The sequence below is a fragment of the Scaptodrosophila lebanonensis genome, unplaced genomic scaffold (genome assembly GCF_003285725.1).
Source record: "Scaptodrosophila lebanonensis strain 11010-0011.00,11010-0021.00 unplaced genomic scaffold, SlebRS2 tig00001415-arrow-pilon, whole genome shotgun sequence".
NCBI classification, from domain to species: domain Eukaryota; kingdom Metazoa; phylum Arthropoda; class Insecta; order Diptera; family Drosophilidae; genus Scaptodrosophila; species Scaptodrosophila lebanonensis.
Window position 1 is genome coordinate 8,601,269 of NW_022060742.1, and position 21,665 is coordinate 8,622,933.

The following is a 21,665-nucleotide window of genomic DNA, read 5'->3' on the forward strand; positions in this document are numbered from 1 at the left end:
AATCTTAATTAAGGGCGCGCCTTTCTCGGCGATTCTCAAGATGGATTCAACTGTGAATTTGAAACAAATTGAACAACGCGAACAGAAAATATGACATGAAAATGCGATAGTATTTTATATCGTGTATTTTTCAATCTTAGACATATCATTGTGATCAATTTAATAGCAAAAAGATATAATAGTTGTACTTCAGTAAAAAGTACGATAAAAAATGATTTTGTTGCTTATGCAACAATATGTTTTTCAAAATATATTCAATGATTTTTCTTTTCCAGAAATGCAACTTATTTCTGCATGGTTTTCTGTTCATTACGATTTGATGCTTTCTTTCAGGAAAATAAAACAGATTTCATATGATTTGTATATGTTCTGATATTGAATTGGTACACTATCATATAACTTGCTTAAAATTAAATGATTTGGACTGAAAAGAATATTCCATGGCTACACATTATGAAATATTTGATGTGGCTATTTTAGTTAAGCAATTTAAAATAGATTTAGATATTTTTGTTTGTACTAAATTGTATTCTCATAATTCTTTTTTTACACGGTATTTTTGCACACGGTTTGAAAATTAAAAATTGTATATATGGTTACACGACATTATTCCATCGAGCAAGATTTACAATAACATATGATCAATGTATTTTTTAACACGGTTTTTTTATACGACTTTTTCTGGAACCAATCTACCGTATAAACACAGAATTAGTTGTGTTAGTTAGTCTATGGGATTACTGGCTTTGAAGGTGAGGCTTAGATATTTTGTTATTTTGGATTCATCTGACTAGATCTGCTGATATTGGGCATATAGATATGAAAACAATGCGAACCCACCAGAAATATGTGGGCAGTATAACAATATTTAGCATTTAATTATTTCTAGACCAGACTTTTGAAATGTCTAATAATAGCGGTAACTTGTACATATATCTGCGCTTCTCAATTGGTGCAGCTAATTGGTGCAACCATCAAGGATGGATATGTGAACGGTATAACAATATTTTTCATTTCATTATTTCTAGACCAGATTGTTGCAATGTCTTATACTAATTATAAATTTGGCCTTTCTCTGCGCTACTCAATTTGTCTATCTGATGCATTGTTGCCACTGGATGCATGCTATTTTATTTGTATAATAGTTTCCGATTTCAATTAAATATTTACTCTATCGGTTGGCGCTTTCTGTCACAAACACATTTCTGCTTCGTTATCTACACGGTTTTTACCATTTTTTGCATGTATTTTGCATTTCGAAAATTCGTTGTTAATTAACGCTAAAAGATCAGTTGAGTGTTGGCTCCAACAACAACAACAACAGCAGCAACTACAACAGCAACGACAACAGGGAAAACAACAGCACAAACGGGCGGAGGCATGCACCAGACATTGACATGTCCACGTCCATGTCCATGTCCATGTCCTGCGCAGTCAAAATCACACAGACGTGAGTGTGTGTGTGTGAGTGTTTGCAACAGGAAGGTGCACAGACAACGGCCAGCTGAGGGTGCCTCAGTGCCTCACGATGTAGCCCAATGACATGTTGCAAATTTTGAAAAAAAAGCGAAAAAAATACTCACTCTTGACTCACTCCTTAACTTGGCTCGTTCTTCTGATATGTTAAACAGTTCTGGGCAATTATTTTTTGCTGCTGCCACTGCTGCTGTAGCTGGTGGCTGCGATTTTTAGGCGCTTATGGAGATAATCAGTTTTTAGTCTCAGGCTTAGCGAGGGGCGCGCTTTAATGAATGAAAGCTGACTGAGTGCCTGCCTGCCTGCCTGCCCAGCTGCCTGTCTCGCTGGCCAGATTGTTGGATGGCTGGCTCGCTGGCTGGCTGGCTGGCTGCTTTCTTGGCCATGCTGTGGCCTGCATGCAATTTTTGTGTCTTGTTCTTTTTAATTGCAAGCGAAATCCTTGTCAGCGCCTGGCAGCGCCTGTCTTGAGGCCCCGAGCATCGATAATGAATTAATTATCATATTTTAAAAGTCAGTCGCGAGTCCGACGAGTCGCTGATAATCTGTTGCTTCTGCATATGTTACCAATTTCGATTTAATGAACCGAAGTCGCGACTCTCAATTGCCCCAACTTGTAGCAGCTGCCGGGCCACATCCTGTGACCCTTTAACCTTTCAACTTTTCATCTTTACTCAATATTTCATTAATTTTCATTTTATTCATTGCATTTGAAAACTTTCATTCATCATTCAAGTGAAAGAAGTAGACGAAAAGAGCAGGAACCTTCAGTAGTCGTTGCCACAATTTCGATGCGTGGCAACCACAAAGAATATGTGGCAGGTAGCGTTCGGCCATAAACATAAAAACCAGTGGCAATAACAAAAGCGCCGCAACATTTTTCACTTTGACGCCGCCTACAAAAATGAAGTTAACAACGTGTTCACATCTTTTGTGTGTGTGGTGTCGATTATTAAGGTCGATTTAAATTGCGGTTGGATTCCTCAACTCATTAGACCAAAAAAAAGAGGAAGGGGCATGGTTATTAAAGAGGAGGATAGCGGAAGAGTTGTTGATTTTTATGCTAAATCAGCATTTTAATTGAAATTGGAAAGCTGTTATTTTTTCTCCAAGGATTACAACCCAATAAAATTTATCTTATTTTTACAGACAGCTATTTTTTTTTTGTATTTTCAAGGCATTAGAACTACGCCTGAAATCATAAAAGACAAGTTCTAGTTATGACTGCTTGACCAAAGGAAGTGAGGCAACATTTTACAGCCCATCAAGGAGGCGAGGAACGAACTCCTAAGGCGTAAATTACATACATACTACTATATAATGTATATATATCCATACAACGGCAGGGCTGGCAGTACAGCGAGCTGTGATCAAGCGATAAAAACGCAAAGTATCTTGTAGATGCACAGCGGCATGCGGTCAGGCCGCCAGCAAGCCATTGACTTGCGTTGCATCAATGCGTGCGCAAAAGTATCCGCCAGATATTTATCGCTGCATGCATGCCTTTGTGTTGTACTTTTGGCTTGTCACAGCAAACGGTTTTGCATTCAATTTTGGTCGCATGTGAAATGCTTTTGCCACCAAAAAGGCAACAACTCTGCCTCTTCTTTGGCAACCTCCAAGCAATTTGCACCACATGACAACTACTGTTGGCCATCACTTAACAGGCCAACAAGCCAACCAACAACTGAGCCAACTAACCAGTCAGCGAACGAGTCGGGCAACTATAAATTAGAGCGGCAGTTTCAGCACCAACACAACCCCAACACCCAAGCGTTATAGAATTTATGCGCTGGAGCATTTAGCAAACGACCGGGCGTTGACTGCGCATGCGCAACATCTGAGGAGCCAGAAGGCAGGAGCATGAGGGCAGCATCAACAGCAGGTGAAATGATGACCAAAGCAACTGGCTTGCCGGCCTCTAAGCAGGCAGATGAATACGACTATTAATACGTCTATACAGTCAACACTCGAAAGAGTGCACTTTCTTTTTAGCATCATGTGATAGAACGATAAGTCTACACCGATTAGGCTTGCAAGTATTTATAACATTCTGAGGTTATTTGTAACACCTTAACAATTCAAGTTGGCAGTTTCAAAGTAACCAAACGTTGAGCATTTCTGCGAGAGGATTAATGAGCAAGTGGCGGCTTATGGTTATCTTTCAGTCTTTGGAAAGGCCTGGCAGGTAGTAGTCGTATCCCGTTGTATCTGCTTGTGTGCCTTCCAATCCGCTGTACCACGTTGAAAAGGTTTAGGTCTGGGGAAGCGATCGAGCCGCGCAAGTGCCAGGGGCAGTTATTTGCAACTAGATTTTGCGGCGATCCCTCAAATCTGTATACCGTAAAGCCCTATCGGTGATATACAGTAGCTCTTTTGGCTCTAGGAGGCATATGCCAATTCTATTAATTATCCCTCGAAATTGTTGCATTCTTTGGCCATGTATTTTAGGCGTAGTTGTCAGGGTGATGCCTAGGTATTTAGCTTGCGTTGGCTGATACAAGGTTATCTACATACTAGGCGTGCAAGATGAAGTAGGGGTTGGACGTCTTCATAGGGTTGACCAAGCTCCAAGTGTATCTAAATAACCCTGTAGTTCATCTGCTGTTTCTATGTGGATTTTTGAGCTATAAATAACCGCAAAGGGTTCCTCCATATGGTCTTCATTTTGTCTGGGTAGCAATATATTGCGAGTAGAGCAGCCGGCCAAGCACACTGCCTGCAGAGCTCCAGCTCCTTACAAAGGTATAACTATTAGAAAGTGCGAGTACATATAATTTCACAAATAGCAACACATTATAATATAAATCATAGTTTTTGTATATGTATCGACAGCACTATTTGTTGATTTACTAAATAAAATAAAATATAGTATAGCAGATAATGCTTGGTAGGGCATCAAAACAATCAGTTCTCCAGGACTCAGTCATTTACTTGTACTTCTTCATAAACTCCGCATGGAACACCCGGAATTTCTCCATCATCAGCTTAAGTTTGTCTGTCTGTGGCAGAATCGTGCTCCGGAAGTGATAGGTGCCTGGTTTTTGACCAAACCCACTACCGGGTACAATGCAAATGCCACTCGTTTCCAACAGTTCGGAGGCATAGAAAACATCTGGATCCATGTTCTTGGCCTTGGCCGCAGCAATGGCCTTGGGCGGTATCTCGATTTGGGGGAACACGTACATGGCGCCCTGTATCGGATTCACCTTGTACCCTTCGAAGCCGCTGAGTGCGTTGTAAACTAGCTCGGCACGCTCCTTTAAAGCGGCCAACGTGGCATTATTTTCGCTAATGAAGCGCTCGTAGGACGGTTCGCCGGGCTGTGGGGGGTTAACCAAGGCGCTGACTGCCACCTGACCAGCCGTGGTGCTGCACAAAGCCGCTGTGATGGACTTGGTGAGCATGGCCTTAACCTTGGGGCACAGATTCATAACTTCCATGTATCCACCACGTATGCCGCACTCTCCTAGATATCCCTTGGATGTGGAGTGGAAGCTCACCAGCTCCTGACTGCTGTAGGGCTCGCCCATCTCATGCATGACCTTCTTGAATGAATAAAACTTTGAGTTCTTGTCGTACACATTATCCTGATAGACCTCGTCGGCGAGCAGCAACAACTGATTGTCGTGGGCGAACTTAATGATCTCGACGATGTTGTCGCGGGTCAGCACCTGGCCGGTGGGGTTGCCCGGATTGATGACCACCAGGGCGCGTGGATTGCAATGCTGTTGGCATTCGTCAAAGGAACGCTGGAGCTCCTTGCGATTTAGACTCCAGCCCGTCTCCTCCTCCAGGTAGTAGTCCACCTTAACCATTCCATACTCCGTAATGGCGCCAGAGTACAATGGGTATTGAGGTATTGGAACCATCACACCGGGCGTCTTCCCATCCAACTGGCAATGTATGAGCGAAACGATGCTCTTGATGCCTGGTGAGGAACCACCGGTCAAGTAGATATTCTGCCAATCGCTGGGCACACCCCCATCGCGTCGCTCAATAAAGGCGGCCACTTGACGCCGCACCACCTCCAGACCGGCCGAGTCTGTGTACGAACCCACCGAATGACCTTGACAGTTGTCCAATATGAGGCGCGCACGTTTCTTAACATCCTCCGGATAGTCCGGTGAGTAGAGCAAGCGTGGCTCGAATGTCAATGTCAGCAGCTGACGCAAGAAGGTGACGGGCTGCTGTCCCATGGCATGACAATCGCCGATATTGACGCGTATTACCTGATCGAACGGCATCTTTACGCCCCTCTCCAGCTCCTTCTCAATCTCGCCAGCGCGTATATCCAGCGGTCCACGCACAGCATACTCCATGTTTATGAAGTTGGGATTGATGTTCGCCAGTTGCAAACATCTTGGAGGCATTTTGTTTTCAGATTTCGGCGATATAACAGAGGGTTTGTCTGATGCTCACACTAGACGGGTTGCTTCTACGTTCATGGCCTCAGATCGACTGACAGCACCTTTAACTGCTTCTACTGCTGATATGCACTATTTAACATGATTGTTGTGCTGCTAAATGAGGTGTCACTGACTTTTTAGTATATTATTATTATATTAGCTTAGTTTAATTGTGTGTAATAATATGTTGTTTTTAGCGTATTAGAAAACAAAGAACTTGTTGAGAGTCACGCTATAAGTAAACATAAATGCGATGATAACGAAGACTACTCTAATATAGTATATTGTAAATAATAATACTGTTATTGTTCTCCTCTATATGTACTTTCATGTTATGCTCTTTATGTACATATTTTCATGTTACTTCATATGTACCATACTACTAATTTTAATTACTTGTTGTTCCCATAAAACCCATTAATGCCAGTATGGTAGTTATCAGAGTCTTACATGTGCATTAGTGCTGTCACTATGGTATTAAAGATTTGAAATGAAAAAAACAAAAACAGCGATGATATATGTAGCTTGGCAGGGTGGGTGGTATGTGAAATTATTTATATTTGTTTTATATTTCTTCATTCTTATTAAAACATTACACCTATTTCTGTTTTTACACGGTAGATTCGTTCCTAAAAAATCGTGTACGAAAAAGCGTGCAAAATGAATCGTGCTAAATGGAATAAAGTCGTGTAACGATATATAACATTTTTAAATTTCAAACCGTGTTAAAAACAAGTAAAAAAGCTAAAGTCGGGTGTCCCGACTTTGAAATACTCTGTACATATGTGTACAATAATTATAGAAAATAAAAAAATTAAGAAAATAAAAAAAAAAATTTGATCGATTTTACCTCTCTCGGTATTCGAACTCACGTAAAGGGTGTATAATTGCACATTTACATAGCAATTGCGTCTGTGTGAGTGTATGTATGCCTATGCGCATCTATTCGTGTCTGTGTAAGCATTTTCGCAGTCAACCAAACAGCAACATCAACAACAGCCGCGGGCAGCGCTTGAGCAGCGCTGCAGCAGCGCTGCATCAGCAAATATATTTATGGCTATAACTTCTTGTTAAATCGGTCTATCATAATGAATTTGGCATACGGACACATAATAACCAACTGGGGGTATTTCCAAAATTTTAGTTCGAAATTCCAAGAATTACGGGAGTTACGATTTGCGGGGTAGAGGGGGGAGAGAGGGGAATTCCAAAATATACATTTTCTGCGTATTCACATAAGGCATCTGGGACTAAAATTTGGTGTTCCTAGGTCTTATAGTCTCCGAGATATAGGCGATTATACGAATGGAAAATCGGGAAAACCCCCATAGGGGGGAAGTGGGGGGGAAAATCAAAAAAATAAAACAAACTCGTATAGAATACACACATAACGCATCTTTGTGCAAAATTTGGTGTCTCTATCTCTTATAGTCTCTGAGATCCAGGTGTTCATACGGACGGACAGACGGACAGACAGACAGACAGGGCTAGATCGACTCGTCTCGTCATGCTGATCAAGAATATATATACTTTGTGGGGTCTGCCACGCCTCCTTCTGCCTGTTACATTTTTCAGCTCCCGCAAACCTAATATACTCTTGTACATTTCATGTACAGAGTATAAAAACCGTGTGAAAACACAATTACTTGCATAATACATATATATGTATGTGTAAACCAATTCTTCAACGAAAGTTTACACACAAATTCCTAAGTTTTTTCCAAAAAATTCTGAAAAATATTAAACTTTTCAAGGAAAAGTTCCTAATTCTTCTTTTGAAATTATTGATCATTTTTCAATTCTGTACCGCTAATAAAAATGGTTTATTTTCATGTTGTCGACGACTCATTGTTTTTTTAATTTAAATAAATTAATGCTCGGCGACGGCTTTCACACTGTTGCTTTTTTTGTTTATACCGTCATAAATTTTAAAAGCGCGTGCTTACCGTTTTTTATAATCTTTTTCAATTGTAGACCACATAGTTTTTTATACGCTTGTTAGTGGGACACTAATGTTCTTAGCACAACGAAAATAAACGCATCTCATGATAAGCCGCAAAAATATGATGAGTAACGTACATTATGTACATACTTGTACGTATATATGTACATATATGTTTATATGCCCGTCTGCTATATGAACAGAATCACATGACAGGCACACAAACATAATATATTGTTTTACCCTAAGGGAACAGGGTATAAAAAACTAAAGCCAATTGGAATTTCCAAGTAGGTTTTAAGTGGTTCTATGCTCTAAGTATCTGATATATATTATTTAGAATTGCATTGCATTTAGAAACAAGAAACATGTATCAATTCTTTTAAATAATTTTGAAACAATTAAATGATAGCGAATTGAAAAAGTGTATATTTTGGAAATGTCTCCCATCGACTGTTCACTGTACGGTGCCAGGCATTGTAATTGCACATGTGCAGCAGGAGCTCGAGATGAACTCCACTAGGCTATCTGCTGGGGCTCATAACTTAGAGCACGGCTACAGTTCTTCTTTATGGGCGATCTGCGCTAAATTATTCGCTGCTGATCGGCAACTGCGCAGCTGCAGCTGCAACTGGAACTGCAACTGCCGGACGTGCAAACTATTAGTAGCGTTTCTTCTTTTCTTCATTTTTTTCCTCATTCCTTCTGGTCTATCTGCTTTAATTGCAAAACATTTGTAACGGTAATTTGGCCTGTTTTACAGACTGTTGCTCTGGATAGAAACTCCAACGCCAACGACAACGCCAACACTTGCAAGATACAAACCCATTTACAACTTTATTAGGAGCTCATCAGCGAGTCTTAAAAAAAACCTTTTAGTTGCAACCCCCAGCCGAGATTGTGGCTTCACAAATTTACGCTGAATTTGCGCGCAATCAGCGACTAGTATCAGGTTGTAAATATTTCTGCTTGGGGAAAGCGAAAAGGGCAGGGGAGAGAGGGGAGGGGGTGTGGCTGTTGTCAAAGCCGCCGTTGCGTAGCCGAACGATTTTTATCTGTGGAGTGGCACATGCTCGCCGCTTTGTGGGGTAATTGTTTTTGAACGTGGCCCGAAGCGTGTTGATGTTGACGAGGTTGCAACAACAACAACAACAACAACAACAACAACAACTGAAAGACAAACAACAACAACATCAGCAGCAACATCAGCAATGTGCGCATGTTTCACTAAAATGCTATAAAGATAAAAATGTGCGGCGTATGACCTGAAAAATGTTTGCGCATGCGCGACTGCGACGTTCCAAGCAGCCTACACAGCTAGCAGCAGCAGCAACAACAACAAAGATAACAGCAACAACGTAAAACAGCTAACAGCAACAACCCACAACAAAAGCAAATGACGCGCTTATCAGTTGAAATTAATCAGGCGTTGCCGTTGTTGCTCAGATTGTTGCTGTTATTGCTGTTGTTGTAATTGTTGTTGTGCTGCCACGCACACTTCAAGCAGCCGCATACCCAACACACCTTCAGCGCCAGGCGTTCTCCTTCTTATTACTGTTGTTGTTGCTGTTGTTTTTGTTGCTGTTGATTCTCTGAACAACTCTCGCAAGCTGCTTGCCATCGTCGCCTCAATTGTTTGCGCTTCAAATTTACATGACTTTGTTATATTCTACATACACGTATGTACATACATACATAAGCCTCAAATTGAATGACGAGCTGACTGATGGACTGACTGAGGGACTGGGACTGGTCACAATACACAGGAAGAAACAGTGGCGATCAATCACAATCAAACAATCAAAAGTATTGCCCGAAACACAATTTGTTAGACCAAATATTAATTTTGAATACTTAATTTCTAAGCAAACTACTTTATTTGATAATTTTCGGCATTTTCTCCCATTTCTTTGCAACATTCTCTGGAAATTCAATGTATCGGCTAGTTTTTGGTATGATAGACCGTCCTTGTAGAGTTTACATAATAGACTACGTATATCTCATAAAAAATACTTTTAGTGCACATAAAAGCCGGAACTTTTTACAAATATTTAGAGTAAAAATTGCTAATGTTCTTTTAATTTGTATGTCTCTTCACAGAAATAGCAACCATTATAAAACAAAATAAGATATTTATTCCCTAACAACGATTGTTTACTGTATTGACATTTTAGCAAATAGTATTGTTCTTCTTTTAATATTTATTTAATATTTTAATCTTTGATGTCGATCAAACTTCTTTCAAATCCGACAATTTTTTTTGTTTGCAATATAATCTTAAATCAGGTGCTCAAAAAATCAGTGTTTAGTGACTTTTTAAAAAACCATATTATTTAAAGATTCGTATGCGTATTTCATTTTTAATGAATTTGTAATCATAATTCGGGTGGAATTCACTTGGAAGAGAATTACAGAGCATTCCTCTTGTTCTTTTTATTCTAATATATAGATAAATCTTTTGAATTAGGCACACATTTTTCTAGCAGTGTAAAAGTGGAAATGTCTGCCACTCTTCAGTGTTTTATGTTTCTGACTTATTGTTGTTTATGTTGCCCTGAAATGTTGTACTTCTTAAAGCGAGCGGCGAGTGTCGCCACTTGCTTTACTACCTTTGAAGTTTTCTCCTCTTTTAATTTCATTTTTATTATTTCTTTATTTCCTTATCAGTGCTCAGCATTTGTTGGGCCCATCTTAAGTGTAGTTAGTCAGTCATTTTGGGCTGTTGTAATTCATTTGCCGTTTTCATGTTTCTCTGGAAATCAACCCAAGGAATCACAAAATGCAGTAGCGCTGACTATCTGCCTGTTTCCATCTCTCTATGGGTCCAAAGGCGTCAAGTAGCAGTGCGTGATGACCACCAGAATTTAAGTAGAAGACTCTTTCGGCGCATAGCTTGGGTCACGTGGGAGGCCGTTCTAATTCTAGTCGTGCGACTGAAGCTCCAGCAGAAAGTCCAAATCATTTCAATAAACATACGCCACCAGGCCAAAGTTTTCAAAGGTACTCCACTAACTGCCACACGCCTACTTAAAAACGAAGAACAAACTGAATCTCACTTGACTGTCGACGTTTCTATACGCTTGCCGAAAGTACTTTGGGGCTTTAAGAGTGATATTAATGGATTAGAATTATATTTGGGATTACTCAGGACTAAATTCTAAATGGGTTGGAAAGCTTCTTAGATGTTCTACTTATCACAAATGCATATAAAGAATGAAAAATTACATTACATTACATTATTACATTTAATATTTGAAATGAAATGAAATTATTGTTAGTATGCAAGTAGTATAAGAAAAAAAAATTTTATTTTCTGAAAATGTGTTAATCACAAGCCCTATTTATCAGAATGAATTAAGAAAGAAAACAAAAACAAGTTTGTAATATAAAAAAGTTAATCATTCTATATCTTAAGCATAATTTATTTTGTTAATATGCACCCATTACCCATCAACTAATTCATTATAATAAATCATATTATTTTTAGCTTAGACCACCATAGCTTATCTGTAATTTTAAATACCTGTAAGCTGTATATAAATAAATAAATAAATAAAATAAAATATTTTTTTAATATGATGCAGTTTTTAATATTCAGACAAAAATGTTGCAGGCAACTCCTTAGTTTATTTATCAACATTATCAAAAAATGTGTTGCTTCAATATACATTTATCATTCATCAAAATGTTATTGAATAGATTATATATTCGCTGAAAAGGGAAGGGCTCAGTAGGAGTAAAGTAAAAGACAATAGTCGCGGACCGCCGTGCGTCTGTTCGCTTTAGAGTTTTATTGGAGACTGACACTTTTGCTATACATATTCTTTATGCTTACATTCGTATGCAACAGTGACAGATAACTTGTAGATAACATAAGATTATTATCTGCTTATATTAACATGCGTGCATTGGTACTTATGTTTGTATTGATTTTCAACACCCTTCCTCAATGCAAACATGTTTTACAAAAATTTTCAAATCAAATTTAACAGCTTTGTAAAATGAACATGCTTCGCTTTAGGGAGATTTTTCGTTAAAATATCAGCTATCATTTCATTGGTTGATGTATACTGTAAAACAATTTGTTCTTCGTTTACAACCTGTCTTGCAAAATGATATCTAATATCAATATGCTTTGTTCTTTCATGGTGTACAGGATTCTTAGCTAATTGTTGAGCACTTAAATTATCGCCATGAAGAATAGTTGGAGTACTCGAGTCACCGCAGCCAATCTCCACTATAAGACGCCGTAGGTATATGGCCTCCTTACACGCAGTTGAAAGAGCCATATACTCCGCCTCCGTGCTGCTAAGTGCCACGCTGCGTTGCTTTTCAGATCGCCAGGATATGGGTCCTCCAGCCAAGTAGTATACATAGCCAGTATACGACTTGCGATCGATGCGGTCGCCACCCCAGTCTGCATCCACATAGCCGGTAAGGGGTTGTCCACACTCTTTGTAGTGCAACTTCAGGTCCACAGTTGACGCCAGGTATCGAAGCACATGTTTTACACCCACTAGGTGCTCTGCATGCGGATCTTGATTCCGTTGAGCTAACTTGGCAACGGAATGCAATATGTCTGGCCTTGTTGTAAGCGCCAGCCACATTAACTCGCCAATTGAAGACTGGTAGGATGCAATGTCAACCTTTTGACAATGCTCGCTGGTACATATCACTTGGAAACCAGCATCCAGTGGGGTCGCTGTAGGTCTACAGGTCTCGCATCCATGTTCACGCAATATGTCTTTGATGTATTGCGAATTGCTTAGCGAAATTTCGCCAAGCTCACCGTCGCGCTGCACTTCCATGCCAAGGAACAAATGCAGCTCTCCCTTGTCAACACATTCAAACGATGTTGTAATGGCTGACTTGATGTTGGCCAAGTCCTCTTTTGATCGGCATGCTATAATTATATCATCAACATAAACAAGGATTAATGATAAGTCACCTCTTCCGTTCCTTTTGTAAAGACACGGTTCATTTTCACATGCTACAAAATCTATGCCTTGTAGTACACAATCGAGCTTGGAGTTCCACTCGCGCCCCGACTGCTTCAATCCATATATTGCCTTTTTAAGCAATAAAGCCTTACTTGGATTATTGGGATCTGTGTATCCCTGTGGCTGCTTCATATAAACAGTTTCATGCAGGTCGCTATTCAAATAGGCGGTACACACATCTATCTGGTGAAGGTACAGCTTCAATTCCGCTGCTAACGCCAAAATAAACCGCACGGTTTCCAATCTGCAAACGGGTGAGAACGTCTCTACATAGTTCACGCCATACTTCTGGGAGCACCCTTTAGCAACGAGTCGTGCCTTGAAACGTTCGACTTTTCCATCAGAGTCACGTTTCAGGCTGTATACCCACTTGCAACCAACTGCTCGCTGATCTTTTGGTAAATCAGCCATCTGCCAGGTTTCGTTTGATTGTAGTGCCTGATATTCCTTTTGCATCGCCTCTTGCCAGAATACTGCATGTGTGCTACCAACGGCCTGATCATAGGATGTCGGAACCATTACGTCACTAGCAACCAATGCTCCAAGCACATTGTATTGCTTTCTTGGACGACCAGGTTTACCATTTCGAACAATTTTAGGCCGGCCTGGCCCAATCTTCACAGTATCCTCGTCAGAGTCTTCTTTTTCGACTGCACTCTCATATGCGTTGGAGCTGCTGTCGTCAGAACTGTGCTCACTGTCATCGTCGTCGATGCTTCTGTCACCATCCGTGTGAGTGACATGCTCTTGAACCTCGCATGCAGGAAAATCTACCGTAACGGTATCTTCATTGGTATGACCACCACAACGCTCATCAAATAGAATGTCTCGTTTTTCGACAATCGTCCTCGTCTCTGGGTCGTATAACCGATAGCCTTTGGCTGCTACCGAATACCCAACCATACGGTACTCATGCCCTTTGGGTTTGAATTTGCCTTTACGGGGACCCTTTGCAAGTGCAACTGCAATGGAACCAAAAACTTTTAGATGGCTAACACAGGGTTTCTTACCTGTCCACGCTTCCATTGGAGTCAGGTTGTTCAGTGCACTGGTAGGTGATCTGTTTCTTATGTATACTGCTGTGTTGACTGCTTCGGCCCACAAAGACTCGCCTAGGCCCGACTGCACCAATAAGCATCTGGACATCTCCGTTAATGTCCGGTTTGCTCTTTCCGCCACGCCGTTCTGCTGCGGAGTATAAGCCACGGTCAATTGCCTTGCAATACCATGGTGTTTCAGGAAACCGTTGAATGTTGTGTTGACAAACTCGCCTCCATTGTCGGTTCGAATACATTTGAGCTTTTTATCTGTTTGCCGTTCAACCAAGTTTTTAAATTCGACGAACTTACTGAACACTTCATCTTTCTTCCGCAAAAAATAAACAAATATACGCCTGGACTTGTCATCGATGAAGGTCAGAAAGTATTTGGATCCAGCAAGTGACTTCGTGTCGAATGGGCCGCATACATCAGCATGAACCAGTTCCAACAGCTCTTCGGCACGGTTAGTGCTTACCTTTGGGAATGGCTGTACATGTATTTTGCTTAGCATACACGTTTTGCAATTCAAGTTGTCTGGGAAAAAAAACCTTTCCAATACCACGCACTAGCTCTTTGCTGATCACTTCCTTCAGACTGGTAAAATTTAAATGGCCATAACGCTTATGCCACAATGTACCATCTGATTCAGTTGCGGAATAACACCTATTTTGTTTGCCTTGAAACATATAAAGGTTCCCAACTTTATTCGCTTTCAGTATACACTCGCCGTTTTGTATAACTTTAGCAAAATGTGGCCCAAAATGTATAACATTGTTCTTTTGCACTGACCGGCTGACGGACATAAAGTTGCCATTCATTTTCGGTACATACAGTACATCTGACAACACCAAGGTACAAAGTTCTGTCTGTAACTTCACCTCTCCTCTGCCTTCGGCCTTCAGGAAACCAGCGTCAGCTAAACCGATCATTTCAGTGTGCGCAATAAATTTTGAAAATAACGTCTTATCGCAACACATATGGCTTGTTGCTCCGCTGTCCAGACACCACATGTTGTTCTCTATCTTTCCAACGTCCAACGCATTTAACAAGCTGCTCTGCTTTTCCATCTCTTTCTTTGTCGATTGCTTTTTCCCTTCACCGCGAATTTTCTCACGCTTGCACTGTGCCTTGTAGTGCCCTTTTTCGCCGCAGTTGTAGCAAACGACGATTTTTGAATTCCTTTTTGAATTCGCTTTGGAATGCGCGACGATCTGCTGCGTAGCTATAAATGCTCTTGCATTCTCGCTCTCTCCATCTGCATTGCCTCTGCGCTCTCCCTCTTCCATCAGCTTGATACATAACACATCAAATGACGGTAAATTGTCACGCGTCTCAATGGCGACGACAAAATTTTCGTATGGTTCGGGCAAGCTTGACAACAACACGATTGTTTTTAACTCATCATTTAATTCGATGCCAACTGTACACAAACCATCCAGAATTTCGTTAAATTCGTGTATGTAACTTGAAATGCTTTGGCCTTGAAACATGCGTTTGCCTAGCAATTTCTTGTACAGCGACACTTTCCGTACAGGTCCACTCGGCTGATGAACGTCCTTTAACTTTTTCCATGCCTCGTACGAAGTGTTGCAATTTTTAATGAAGCCCAATTGTGAAGCTTTTACACTTAGCGTTATAATTGCTAATGCCTTTTCATCTTTTGGCCTTGAACTCTCAGTATTACTAGGTTCAGCACCTGATGCCACACTCCACAATTCCGCGTGCACTAAGACAGATCGCATCTGTATGCTCCATGAGTCATAGTTATGCTCTTCCAATTTGTCTATTTGATATAGCGCACTCATTTTTTAAATGTTATATTTCTTGAGTCACCAAACGATTACTATTTCACAATACTTTGAACTTCTCCTATGAGCCTATATGCCCTGGGCCCATAACCTATTGAATAGATTATATATTCGCTGAAAAGGGAAGGGCTCAGTAGGAGTAAAGTAAAAGACAATAGTCGCGGACCGCCGTGCGTCTGTTCGCTTTAGAGTTTTATTGGAGACTGACACTTTTGCTATACATATTCTTTATGCTTACATTCGTATGCAACAGTGACAGATAACTTGTAGATAACATAAGATTATTATCTGCTTATATTAACATGCGTGCATTGGTACTTATGTTTGTATTGATTTTCAACAAATGTAACATAAAATATATAAAATTTATTTTATAAACTAACTTTATTGATCGTGCCAAATTATAAGTATCTAGGGCTCAGATTCTTAAGAAACATCGTCAATCATCAAAGCGAATGCACACAATTAAATCAATCTTCATTTTCTTTCTTTCTTTTTCAAAAAAAAAAACGTTGCATGATTAAGTTTAAGAATCTAACATATTCTAAAAGTATTTAGAAAGTTGGCATACATTTATCGTAGCGTTACGAAAATCATCTCAAAGATGTAAATACAGTTTAAAAAGCTTTTGCGAGGGTATTAAAAGTGTGAGAGGCATTCCAGTGAGTAGAGGCTTATAATTATGTTTAGGCTCCTAAGCTGTGCCAAAACCAACAGAATAATGCCAAATCGGTCGGCTTTGCACGCACCGGATTCGAGTGTTTAATTACAGGCGTGAGAGGCGCGCTTCGGCTGCTGAAAATAGCTGCGAGCTATTGGGGCGGACCTAGTCGGACGGTCGGACAGATGGGCGGACGGACGGACGGATGGACGTTTGCCCAGAACGGGTCTGCTTCTGTTGGCTGCTGCTGCGCGTTCGCCCGATAATTACAGCGTTTTGTTGTATCAATTTGTTAATGAACCGACGAGTCTGAGGTCCAACGACGCGCCTGCGCATTACTTCTTCTTCTCCACCATCTTGTTGTTGTTGTTGTTGCCGTCTGTTTGCTTTTGAAGCTTCTCCATTTATGAATTATATTTCAAACAAAGTCAGAATTGATGTCTTTTTTATGAGGCGGCAGGCACTTGAATCAATTCATGCCGTTGTTGGCATCTGTTGCCTCTCGAACTACGGGCATACCCGTACACCAGAGTCTATAAACTTGAACTCTGTTCACACATTGTGGCTCGATGTCTGTCTGTCTGTCTGTCTGTCTGGCTGTTTGGTTTGCTGGTTTGCTGGTTGGTGGCCTCATCATCTGCCATTTTATAACAACATTTTGGCGCTTGCTTTGGCCTTCTGCTGAAGTCGGTGTCATTATTATGAGCATAAAATATTTCATTTCCATTTTCATTCTCAGTCATGTACATACATATCTGTTTATACTACATACATATATGTTGTCTGCTGCCTCAGTGGCTGCTCCTTCAGCTCATAATGCACGTATTTGTTGTGTAGTTTTGAAATGTGTTTTGATGGTCATAAATTTTGCCATGCCGTTTGATGTTCTGCCGCCTGATATTTTGCCTGGATCGGGAGCTTTGTGCGGGTGTTTGCCAGCTCCAGTGCCTGTTTAGCTCTATCAAATGGCACATTCGGCTCAATGATGGCAAATATTTGCGCTGGCCGATGCAGCATGTGCAAATATTTGAAAACTAGCTGATGTCGAAAGGCAGTTGAATTAAATTGAAATAAACCCATAGCTGCTTGAACTAATAGTATCACAGTTCAGTTCGTTTAGTTCTTAACTAATGCAGGCACTTGATTCTCAAATAAAAGCTGCGCTCCCCGTTCCTGCCCTTTCACTCTCTCTCTCTCTCTCTCTCTCTCTCTCTCTCTCTCTGACATTGTAAACTTATCTCGGTCGAAAAGTGTTATGCAGGTAGATGCAAATGTTTAGATATAGTAGATATACTCTAAACAAAACTATTGCTTAGCAAGAAAATTGAATCTTAGGATTTTAGCTCATTATATAAAAAATTAAAGACTTTATTCACCAGTGCTGAAAGGAATTTTAAATGCCTGAAACATTGAAAACTTTTCATACTTGTATAAATTCTAGATATATCATATATACTTCCACGCAACTTTAGTGGAAGGAACATTCAAATGCAAAAATCAAATCATTAAAAAGTCAATAACTCTTTATATAGCTTCGCAATCGTCAAAACAGTTTAAGGAATGGCATCGAAAAGTTTGCAAACTCTTCAAAACATTAACGATATCAAGTTTTGACCATTACAATACATATAGTAGGTTTGATTGATCCATGTGTCAATTGTGTGTGCAAATTGTTGGTAACGCCTATTTTCCAGTTCAATATTTTTAAAATAAATTACGCCGCTTTTCATACGCCTTTCGGCATTTCATCCGACAGTCTGCCTTTTTTTTGGAATTTTGTATTATGTCATGGGTTTTGATGCACTATTTCATGAATAATATTTTGGATTGTTTTTATAGTTGAAACTAAAACCTTTGACTAGCTCGAACAATCATCAATGGATTATAGTTTGAAAGCATTTCCGGTTAAAATGTGTTTCTCGCTTTTCACATACGATGCAATGTTTGTTTAACACGTTTTTACTGTATGTTATTTTTCTGTTTTCTGAATTTGTTGTAAATGATTTGAAAAGAGCTTAGTGTTCTGTGAATTCATTAAATACAAGTTCGAGTGCACATTTATTCGCCCGAATGCCTGCTGAATTCCCTTGTGTTAGCTGCTGTCTTTGGCTTTATCTGTGCGTTTTGTGTAAACTGTGCCAGCAAATGGCATTTTATTTTTGCACTTTGGTGAAGGCATGATATAAATTTAATACACTCGATGCCTGTTTACATTTACCTGTGTGTGCTGCTGGCCAAGCTGGTTGCCAAATTGTGCTTGCAAATTGAAATATTTTATGCAACTATGCATGAAGCCCCAGAGAAGGAGCGACAATGCCAGTCCGGGCAATGGCTTTCGGTTTTCGATTACAAGCACAATTTTTGGGCAAAGTTTAACGAGTCATGTGTGGGTGAAGATAGTGCGGGTAAGATGGGGAGGGGGGGGGGGGGGGAGGTGGTGGTAAATGCTTTGCTTAGCTGGCACAAGCGCACAAATATGTTTGAATAGCATAAAATCCAGCAAAAACATGCCAGAACATTATTGTTGGGCCTATGTGGCCATGAGATGCCTTGCAAAAGTGTTTCGCTTGTGAAGTCTCTGACTGAGTAGTGGTAGAGATTTTAAACTAGAGTTGTTGATAATCCACAGACATATACTATATATATGTCGCTTTTTGTTTTCGATATTATCATTAATGATATTTTTTGTTCGGTCAATACAAATTCAAAACTTTCTTCTATTGAAATTGTATTAAAAGAATGTAATTGGTTAAAAATTAAATTTCGATTATGAATGCCAATAATAAATAATACGATTTAAAGTAATAATTTAATTATACTTCTTATCTTGTATGGCTTTTTTTCTCCTTTTCTTTTTTGTTAGGTGGCCGTTTGGCAAATAAAATTCCCCCATTAAGTCGGATTCGGTTTTACATATTTTTGTTATTTCTATAGGATTATTTGGAATAAGTTCCGCATTGTTTTGGTTTTGATTTTTATTTTTTTCTCTCAAATCAATCGATAAAATAAAATACAATAACAAAAAATAAATAAAATAAAAAATAATATTCTTTCACCTCAAGCATATATTTGCAGATATTTCATATTAAAAGGAATCGAGAAGTTTACACTTTTATGGTTTTTTATCCTAAGCTATAGTCGTTCAATTTATTATTATAGTAGTAGGGAGTAGTAGGTTCAGGGATAAATTAAATCTATTCTTAAAAAATAAGTAACCAACAATATAAAATGTCCGTTGTAATAAATAATACATTAAATAATCCCTAAATTTGTATAAAATAGGTTAAGTAGGTTAATCAAATCATTTTAAATGTTTTTCTATGAAAATTGTTTGTTTTTGTGACTAGAGCAGTAATTTTTAAGAATTTTTCTAGTCGTACTAGGAAATAATAATATGCTATTCGTGGGTTACTCTTCTTTTAAAACCCTACCTAAGCAGACTTCTGTTTATAAATCCCCAATTGCTGGCTAACAGCAGAGCCACAGCCCTTGGTGTTGTGCCTCCTCAGTTCTCTCTTAAAGGTTGTCTCAATTTCTGAGTTCCTTGATAGATAAACGACTTGAGCAATGCTTTTCTGGTTTAATGATCAAATTATAATGATCTTTTTGACGAGAGAATTCTCTCTTTCCTCTCTCTTACAGCTTCCCAGAAATATCCTGTCTAATCTCTGACTACATACGCCTATGAATCTTATACTTTGTTCATATAGATGGATGAGCCGATTCACTTTTTTGGCAAAGGGTATAAATTTACAATGAATTATGCATAATTTTAAAACAAAATAAGGAGGGAGTAGCACAACAAGCTCTCCAATACGATGCAAAGGTACTGACAAAGTAAAAGGATATGCGCACACAGAGCTCTGAGCATACACACACACACATAGACGTATATGTGTTTAAGGAGAAACTAAAGGGGAACTATGGGTCATATGTTTGTTGTTGGAGCTGGGGCTGAAGCTGGACTGGTCGGCAGTTGCAGCCGCAGCAGTTTGTGAAAGTCAGTAGTCGTTGAACGAGGTGCGGCAGCCTCGCTTTAGATGTGGCTGATGTGGCACGGCTGACCACAGACCAGACCAGACCAGACCAGAGAAGGACAGGACAGGGCTGGGCAGGGCAGAGCGCACACTTTACGCTTCAATGGACTTACGTGCGGCGCAGTGACAAAATAATCGAAGCTGACAAAAGCGACAATGTAACTGTTGTTGTACTCGTAAAGCCGCTGTTATTGTTGTTCTTGTCCAGAGCCGGGGCTTGTGCTCCGCAAGTCAGCTCGAATGGCGAGATGGCCGTCGTTTGTCGTTTAATTAAAAATGCGAATGCGAATTTAAATGCAATTGCTGCACAATAAGAGCGCGGGCGAATCAATCGTTTTAGTGGGCAAGGGGCAGGCAGGCAGGGGAATATTGTGTGCGGCCGACCGCCACTTGGAAGTGAACAATTGTCACGCGCCATAAAATGAAAAGCAACTGCTATGAACGGATAACTTTTTATTTGTCATGCAATTGGCTGTCGTTCCAAAGCGACGCATGCGTGATATACGCGGACATTTGGGGGACGGGGCGGGAAAACTGGGGATCAGCAACGTTGCTTGACATGTGTCAGTCGTACTTCAAAATGCCCAACAGTTCACTAATTGAAATAAATTAACAGAACAGAATTAAAAGAAATTTGCTGACTACAAAATTATGCAAAACTATGTATATGAATGAGTTCTACAGGAAAGAGGGCAAAAGTTGGGCCAACCGCCGCAGCACACAAATTGCCCATCAAGGATGATGGTCTTGGGGTGGTGGGCGTAGTGGAAGTGGGATTGGGAGGAGGTGCTGTTTGGTAAAAGGACTAGCGACATCATTTGCCACACTGACCACAACAAGGTAAAAAGTTTTGGACTCCGACGCAACAAAAGTTAAGGCAACAAAATTCGACTGCATTGGTTATTCCGAAATTTATAACAAACACTGTCTGGCATAAATATTTTGACAATCTTACTTCTCTTCTTGTTTCGTTTTCAAACTTACTTGTGAATGTTGTATTTAATAATCTTCTAATTCTACATTTACGCTGGCATATGGAGATTTCTACCTTAATTATATTTTTAAGAAAGCATTCGTCATCTATCGAATCAATTTATTTATCTTATATTTATGCATCACTTATCCCTTTTTCTAGGCAATTTTTCCTATTCTATAGATCTCCCTTTCTATACTTATTTATATTTTCACAATTCCATGTACTTTTACATAGTTCTTGTTCTTATTAGATTGCATTATTGCAACATTTCTTTTCTTATGTCGTTGAAGCAATCTCTCAAGTCTTGCAATACTTG

At 39.7% G+C, this 21,665-nt stretch overlaps 1 protein-coding gene across 1 annotated transcript; it reads right to left on the reverse strand.

Moving 5' to 3' along the window:
• Positions 1-4,230: 4,230 nt before the first annotated feature.
• On the reverse strand, positions 4,231-5,921 carry LOC115632500 (alanine aminotransferase 2-like). The gene has a single exon (XM_030529678.1). The coding sequence runs from the start codon at positions 5,847-5,849 to the stop codon at positions 4,407-4,409; it is 1,443 nt and encodes a 480-aa protein (XP_030385538.1). The 5' UTR covers positions 5,850-5,921; the 3' UTR covers positions 4,231-4,406.
• Positions 5,922-21,665: the final 15,744 nt, after the last annotated feature.

What these genes read in the sequence shown, in the direction of transcription:
- LOC115632500 (XM_030529678.1), bottom strand. Translation starts at nt 5,849, where the DNA reads ATGCCTCCAAGATGTTTGCAACTGGCGAACATCAATCCCAACTTCATA.